This window comes from Manis javanica, chromosome 14, assembly GCF_040802235.1.
Source record: "Manis javanica isolate MJ-LG chromosome 14, MJ_LKY, whole genome shotgun sequence".
NCBI classification, from domain to species: domain Eukaryota; kingdom Metazoa; phylum Chordata; class Mammalia; order Pholidota; family Manidae; genus Manis; species Manis javanica.
Window position 1 is genome coordinate 16,614,641 of NC_133169.1, and position 7,732 is coordinate 16,622,372.

Genomic DNA, 7,732 nt, shown 5'->3' on the forward strand with positions numbered 1-7,732 from the left:
AGCTCCAGTCCGATTTCTTTCTCTCTGCTCCAACCAGGTGGGGTCTCAATCGAGGAGGGCACCAACAGGGCCTCCACCCCCATCTGTTTATCAAACCTCCGCTCCTCCATTTCTGGGGCTGACGACTCCACCCCCTCCTTCACCTGCCCCAGGGCACCTGGCAGCCTGCGTGCTGCTGCTTCTCCTACTGCTCCTTCTCGGCCCCCCCTTCACCTGCCCCACAAGCACCCGGCAGCCTGCACTCCCGCACTGCTCCTTCCCCTGCTGCTTCCTCTCGGGCCACAGCACTTCATAGTGATGCCATTTCAATTAGCTGTCCCTTGGGGTGGACCCCAGTCCTCCACCCCTTCACAGTACATGTCCACAGGGGACACTCGAATGTCTCTCTGTCCATAGGTGCAGCTGCTGAAACACTCCTCCATGAGGGCGGCCTGTTCTTTTTCCTTGGTCACCAGTGAACCCTGCCAACTACAACGATGGCCAATGGGTTTCAGCCCCGGGCAAGTTAACTATGGATTCAGTGTGACCAAAGAAATGATAGCTTGGGGTGAAAGGGTTATACCCAACTTTATTTCCAGGTGGTTTGATCACTAAAATCTGGTTCACTCAGAGTGAGTCTGCATGCAGCAGGCCAGTCTCTGCCCCCGGGCCTCTCTGCCCACACAGCTGTCCTCTGGGCCTCTCTGCACAGTCATCCCGCACAACCATCCTCTGGGCCTCTGTCCTTGGCACTGCTACCACTCCAGCCTCTGCTCTGCTCCCCTGCAGCCTTGCAGCCCTGCCACCATCTCTCCCAGAGCACTGGGTGGAGCTCTTTATATAGAGTCAATAGCAGCATACTGCCCACACATGTGTAGTGAGTGAGCTAGCTGACCAGAGCCAGGTGAGAATCCTGGCCACAGGAACTTTGATTTTATCCACAGGTAGCCACTGCTGGACCACCAACCATCATACTTGAAATATCAACATTTTTGTATATAGGTGTGTGTATACACACATGTATTATATGTATTTATATATATATATATATACACATGTAGGTGTGTGTGTTTATATGTATGTATTATATGTATTTGTGTGTGTGTATGCACATATTTTGCCCTAATCAAGCAGTAAATAATGTTAATCAAGAATTTTTCTTTGACCTCAGTCATTGCCATTCAGGCTGAAGGTTTTTTCCTATGTTAGTGTATTTGTTTCAATGAGCTAAGACCCAATTCGACAAGTCCAAAACCAGCTCTTTATTGTGTCAACCTAATTCTTACTCCCTTTAATGAATTTAGCAAAAGGCAACAATGTATTCTATCCTCAGTCCCAAAGTGCCTTGAAGATTGAGACTATCACAATATTCCATAAAGGGTTTTGAGATCAAGTGCTGATTACTCTATAGTAAATAAGAATTTCAGTTACTAAAACCCATGTCTAACACTTTGCAGTTTCCTTCTTATGCAAGGCTGAATCCTGAGGAGCAACATACTTGCTGTTCCTCAGAATACCAGATACAGATTTCCAGACAAGCAGACTCTTGCTTCAGCCCTGACATTTCTTTAATGGTTAGTTTTTTTTTTTTGCTGTGAAATACATATACCAAATAATACATATATGTATGGGTACAATTTAAAGAACAATAATAAAATTGACCATTTGTTTAACCACCACCCAGACCAAGAAATAGAACACTATAACTCTGCGTTCCCACAGGTAGTATTTTTGTTAATGTTACTGGTACTTGAGGATCCTTCTGTGCCAGTTGTCTCACCATCCTAAACTTACAGAAGTAGAACAGAGAGTCCCACTTTTTTGGGGGTGGGGGTGGGTGGGAGTAGAGTAGCAGGTGCCAGGGAGGAAAAATTAATGATGAGTGGGTTGGGGCCGAAGAGACATTTGACTCACAAGCCTTTGAGAGCAGTGAGTGATCTTGTCACCACCTGCCCATTTCAACCCTCAAACGATCTAGGAAGACATAGTCCACATTTCAGAGCAGAAATATGCTGGACCCCCAGGACTGAGCTGGTATAACACCGATCTTGCAGATCTTTGAAAAGTACGACATCTTTATCCCTAGAGAACTTAAGAGGGAGTGGTGGGCCAACACACTACATCCCCCTAAGCTCGTGACCTCGGACTTCTACAACAGCCTTCTTAGAAAGTCCTGGTCTAAGAGATTGGGGTGAATACATGTTCTCACTAAAATCACAGGTTGTTTTAAGATGCCCTCATCCCTTTTCCTGCACAATCTTCAAAATTAGTTTGATAGTCACTTTCTTAGGGGGAGTAACCACAAGAAATGCTCTGGCAATTAAGAGTTTTGATCATTTCTGTCTAGTTATCTCCAGATTTGGTATATTCCCCTTTCATACACGAGCTGCTGCAGAGAATGAGTAGACCTGGATTGGTCAGCAGAGTGAGCCTGTGCCACACCCGGGGCCCCCCCGACAAGGCCATGCCTGCAGGTGAAGGGAGGAGTTCAGGTGCATGTGATTTCTTGACTTTTGCAACATTTGCTGATTTCTCGGTCCTTTAACTTTATATATTTTGCACTTCTGTTTCCCCCTAGAATCAAATGTGCAGCCTATATGCTCAACTTTTTCTAAAGGAGCCTACAAGAAAGTTTGAATTAAAAGTCAGTCTTTGAAAATACCATCAATGAGAAAATGCCTGAAATTTTCTCAGGTATCTTTTTGCTAAGACAACAGTAGAAACAACAGCTATTTCTAAATCTATGATAAGCACTAGCCAGGCTGTTTTTCCAAACTAAGGAATTAAGGTAGGTAGGAGGGCAGAGGGGGAAGAAAACAGGAAGGGCCTAATTTTATATAGTGCTATATATAACTTTAATATCCTACTCCTCCTTACCTGCTTTTCTAGTCTTTAAAACAGAAATGAGAGGAAAGGAATTAAAGAACCACATGTAACAACAGACTGAATAGTAAATAACAAGAAGAGGATTCTAACAATTCCTAGGAATGAAGGATGCCATCCATTGCACTTTTTGTTTGGTCTGGTCTTGGCCTGGGTCTCACTGAATGTCAGTGATCTTCAGCATTATTAACCATGAGGCTAACGTGGTAATGAAAATAAATCTCTTTGTACTTTAATATTTACTGGCAATTTTCTTTCCATTCGTGATCTCTCTGGTTTTCCCAACTTCCTAGCAGTAGGCAGTGGACACTGTGTTATGCCTGTTTTACAGATGAGAAAACAAAAGCCCAAAAGTGGTTGAATAACAATCAGCTTCTAAGTGATAGAGCTGAAACGCTAACCAAATCATTTTTTCGTTGATTCCTCTACTACAAGCTACTTAGCCCAAGTGAATAAGCAACCATTCCTGGATACCTTATTGTAAGAAAAACAGGAGAACCGGGTTTTCTGGCCTGAGAGGATCTTCACCTGTGTCTGTACTAAGGCTTTTTGTCATTTTATAATTTCAGGAATTGTGGGAGAAAACGCCCAGCCAATCCTAGAAAACAACATTGGAAACAGAATGCTCCAGAATATGGGCTGGACCCCTGGGTCAGGCCTTGGACGAGATGGCAAAGGGCTCGCTGAGCCAGTGCAAGCTGTGCAAAGGCCAAAAGGACTGGGGCTTGGATTCCCTCTACCAAAAAGCACTCTGGCAACCACTACCCCCAGTTCAGGAAAGTCGGCCTAAGAAGAAAAGCAAAGAGGAAATGTTTTACAGTGTTTATACGCTGTGTATAATCCCATTGTTCTAACATTACAACAGAGCTTCTGTTTTTGAAGAAGAAATCTACACTGCCTCACCCTGGTCACTCTAGCTTCCTACCTGCATACAGTCCTGCCACGTGAAAGAGTTGGGATTTTATCACAATTCACGGTGCTAAAGTCAAAGCCTTTACCTTGTTAATTTTGTCAGCAATTTTCAACCATTTCTTGGTATAAAGAACGGCTTGTTTCTCTTATTTATTTTGACCTCATGTCAGTGATTTCTAATGCTTTAGCTTGATTCTTCCGTGTGTATGTGTGCAGTGTCCAGACAAATGTGAACACACCCACAGGTTTCTAAATTGGAATAGGCTGGAAAGGGTCATGTTTCATGTTATCCCTCTCCACTGTGACTCAAAAGATCTATCATCACATCAGTGAAGTGCGCAAATCTCTGTGTGAAAGGCTCGCCAATTTCATATTCTTTGAATTTGGCTTTTTTCTGAGGATTCTCTTAACAGGGAGTACCAATTAACCTTCTATCCTTGGACAAGGCAGTATGAAGTTCACCGTTGACAAATAGCAATTAATGTTTCCCTTTGACATTTTCAGAAAAATAAACCTCATCCTTGTTACCACCACAGTGCCCTCAACATTATTCTAATGCAGATTTTACAAATTTTACCTCATGTAAAACAGAAAATAATTATGGAAAGAAAAATGTCTTCTTTAAATTAACCAGACTGAACTGTAAATTCTGTTAATCTAGACTGACTTCTACCTCTCTCGTCCCAAAAGTTGATAGTATTTAAGAGCAACTCAACTGTAGTGAACCCATTTTAAATTTTGACCATTGAAGTGTAAGTTATTAGAATATCAAATCAATTTATTTGATGATTTTAAATGGCTCGCCCAAGAATTCAGATTTCTGGCAATGATCCAATCAATTTACAAGATGAAGGAGCAAATGAATGGTAAAGATTTGCCCCATCTAACATCTGAGTAGTTACTCTAAAACCAAACAAAACAAGTCATTTTTATTATGTGCCTAGTATTGTTATTTCTGAATCATCTGCTTCAAAGTGTCAGATTCTAAACTGTTGTAAGTTTAGAAGATGTTGATTTGTTAACATCTTCATTATTAGAGACTAATAATAATATTCTATTTAAGATGGCCTTTTTTGGTTGAGTAAAGGTCAAGATAACACATGTGCAATCATGTTTCTAATGGGCTTTTTTTAAGGCTTTTTTTTTTAGACCAGTTTTAGGTTCATAGCAAAATTAAAGGAAGGGTACTGAGATTTCCCATATAACTCTTGCCCCCACACATGCACAGCCTCCCCCATTATCAAATTCCCAGGAGTCGTTCATCTGTTAGAATTGATAAACCTACACTGATACATTATAATCACTCAAAATCCACAGTTTACCATCCGTGGTGTATATTCCATGGGCTTGGACAAAGGTATATTTGTATCCACCATTATGGTCACATACAGAGTGTATTCACTGCCCTAAAATTCATATGTGCTCTACTGAAGTGGGTTTTTGAAAATTTATAAATTCCTAAGAGGTTTTTGCATGTCAAAGACCTTTCCACGGTGATCCCCTAAAGAAGATCCTGTTCATTAGGGAGAGGAAGTTCAGCCTACCATTTGAAAGCTTTGATGGCTTGTCAGATGTGCACGTGCCTTCAAGAATTGTCTTCCTGAGGGTGTTGTGGTAAGAGGACAGGATGGTTAGGGGATTACACCAGGTGAGTCTCTTTCATGCTTTCTTATTGGGCAAAGAAACCCTGTCATACGATTATTTTCTGCAAGTGTGCCACTTAGGAATTTGCCATTTATTAAAACTGCTTTTTTGTTCAATATTCATACTGTATGTATCTCTGTGAGGGGCAAAAGTGTCTAGATACCAGTTTAAAACTTCTTTAGGACAGTGTATAGTGCTCTAGGATCTATTCAAACAAATTTTTTATTCCATTGCCTGAAAATCTACAGTCACAGAATTTTGAACAAGGCAATTTGCATCCACTGATAACACCCAATAAGCCCGTTGTGAGACTGATCCCGCACTCCCGTGGACTGGGCTGCTCTTTTTCCCTTCGCCGTGGTCTGACTCTCGTGAGGAAGAGCAGAACATACATCAGCTGGCAGGCGGGGGCTCCTTCATTGAATACAGCAGTCTGTATGAATACTTTTACTGTTGCCCTGCTGGAAGTGTGCTGAACTTCTGAAGCACCTCCTTGAAGACGCTCATTTAACTTGGGTGGTGTTCTCCAACACCCTCCCCACAAAATAGTGTTTGTATTTTAAGCTGATAGAAGAAAGGTCTCCATCTGGCCATCTAGAGCCCTCTATGTGGCTCAAAGAGGACTTAAGTTCTTATTCTATGGAAGTATTTGTACTAAATACATAAATCCATATTCAAATAGATTAGTGGCTACATCCCAAACTTCCCCCACATTCCTTTTGCACACACATATAGCACAAGTGCGTGCCGCCTGTCTCTTTTCCATCCTTAAGAAAAACCTGTGCAGACCTGACGTTCTGTTTGTACCTGAACTTAATGAGAGAAATAAGCACACGATTTAAATAATGGATTTTTAATGTTAAGTATGAAGCCCTCTACTTTATGTTTGCAGTTAGTTTTAGTTTTTACGTTGTTATGACCATAGATCGATCCTGAAGCAGCCAAAGGAGTTCATGATGTAGAATGTATCACCCATATCTCCTTAAAAAGGTGGTAGGATTTTCTTTGCTCCTCTGTGAAGCCACTCATGTGTTCTAAGGTATATAAAGCCTCGTTACCAAATTAATTGGCTGTGCTAAAAATTTTAGAAAGTGCATAGGTCTCTTCCCTATTTTTTATCTGTTCCGCAGAAACAGCAAAGAGAAGCTGAGCATGACTACATTAGCAATTCAGCTTTTTTTCTTTACATGCTGTTTTATTGTTGATATCGACCAGACTGTGTGCTGGGGTCATTTCCTTCCTTCCCTCTTTCCTTTCTTCTCCCCAGGTAGAATTTTTAAGACTCAGTTCCCCTCTGATTTGGTTGCCTTCATTTTTAAATTATATGGTACCCTTTACAAGAAAATCTATTTCTAACTAAAATTTACCAATGACTTGGTCTCAGCATTTGAATACAAAGATTGTATAACTCATCCTGTGGCTATCAAATACAAGACAGTAGGTTAACAATATGCATAATGTATACATAAAGGTGTGTTTACAGGGCACATACGTGTGCAATAGAAATGATTACAAAATGTTGCATTTTATTAATATGTTTAGTTTAACATTGTGAATTGATGTTCTTGTAATTAATTGAACTGACAGTTGCTTCTCTTCAGTACTTCATTTTGAGCAGATCTTTCATGGAAGAAAATAATCACTGTTGACATGCCTTTTAAAATCATTTCCTGCTATATTTCATCTTTCTGAAAAAGATCTTACTGCGATTATAAAATGAAGTTGGTTAGCAAAGAATATTTTGAACTTTTTTTAGTTCTTTTTTTCTTTTGGTAGAAAGCTCTATTACTGATACAACAAAGAGTGAGAATAAAACAATGTTTAAAATGTTATTTATAAGCAGTCATTGTCTTTGTGCTTTAAATGTTTCCCTCTTAAAGTAATAAAAAATTAAGTTGAAAGTACTTTAAGAAAAAAATTTTTTTTTAATTACTACCCACTGAAAGTTAACATCTCACAGTGCAGTTCATTGTTAATCTTTAATTCCTGAAAGATTTCAATATTTTCCAAAAAAGTTAGAGAAAAAATCTGTTTGTTTTTTTACTCACACATTTATTTATTCCTAGCTGTTTTCCCACATTGTCCTGTGGTTTGTTTTCTCTGAAACTGGGCTAGACTAACAGATTTAAGGTCTCTTTCCACTCACAGATTCTATAATTCTAAAGGAGCAAGGTCAAGTTCTCTTTCTTACCACTTGAAATCAGAATCATAGGTGCTGTAATCACTCCACTTCCTTCTGGAACCGTACCTTTCATAAATGGGCTTGGGTTTTTAAGTATTTTGTAATTCTCATTAAGTGTTGAATTCTGCTTGC

General features: G+C 40.1%; 1 protein-coding gene across 2 annotated transcripts in view; it reads left to right on the plus strand.

Moving 5' to 3' along the window:
* The window catches only part of GPATCH2 (G-patch domain containing 2), a 178,324-nt gene extending 174,401 nt beyond the window's left edge, over positions 1-3,923 (plus strand). For both annotated transcript variants that reach the window (XM_037014341.2, XM_037014342.2), the window contains one exon: positions 3,432-3,923. In XM_037014341.2, coding sequence (XP_036870236.2) covers positions 3,432-3,652 — 221 coding nt within the window. In that variant the 3' untranslated portion in view covers positions 3,653-3,923. The remainder of the gene's footprint in view (positions 1-3,431) is intronic.
* Positions 3,924-7,732: the final 3,809 nt, after the last annotated feature.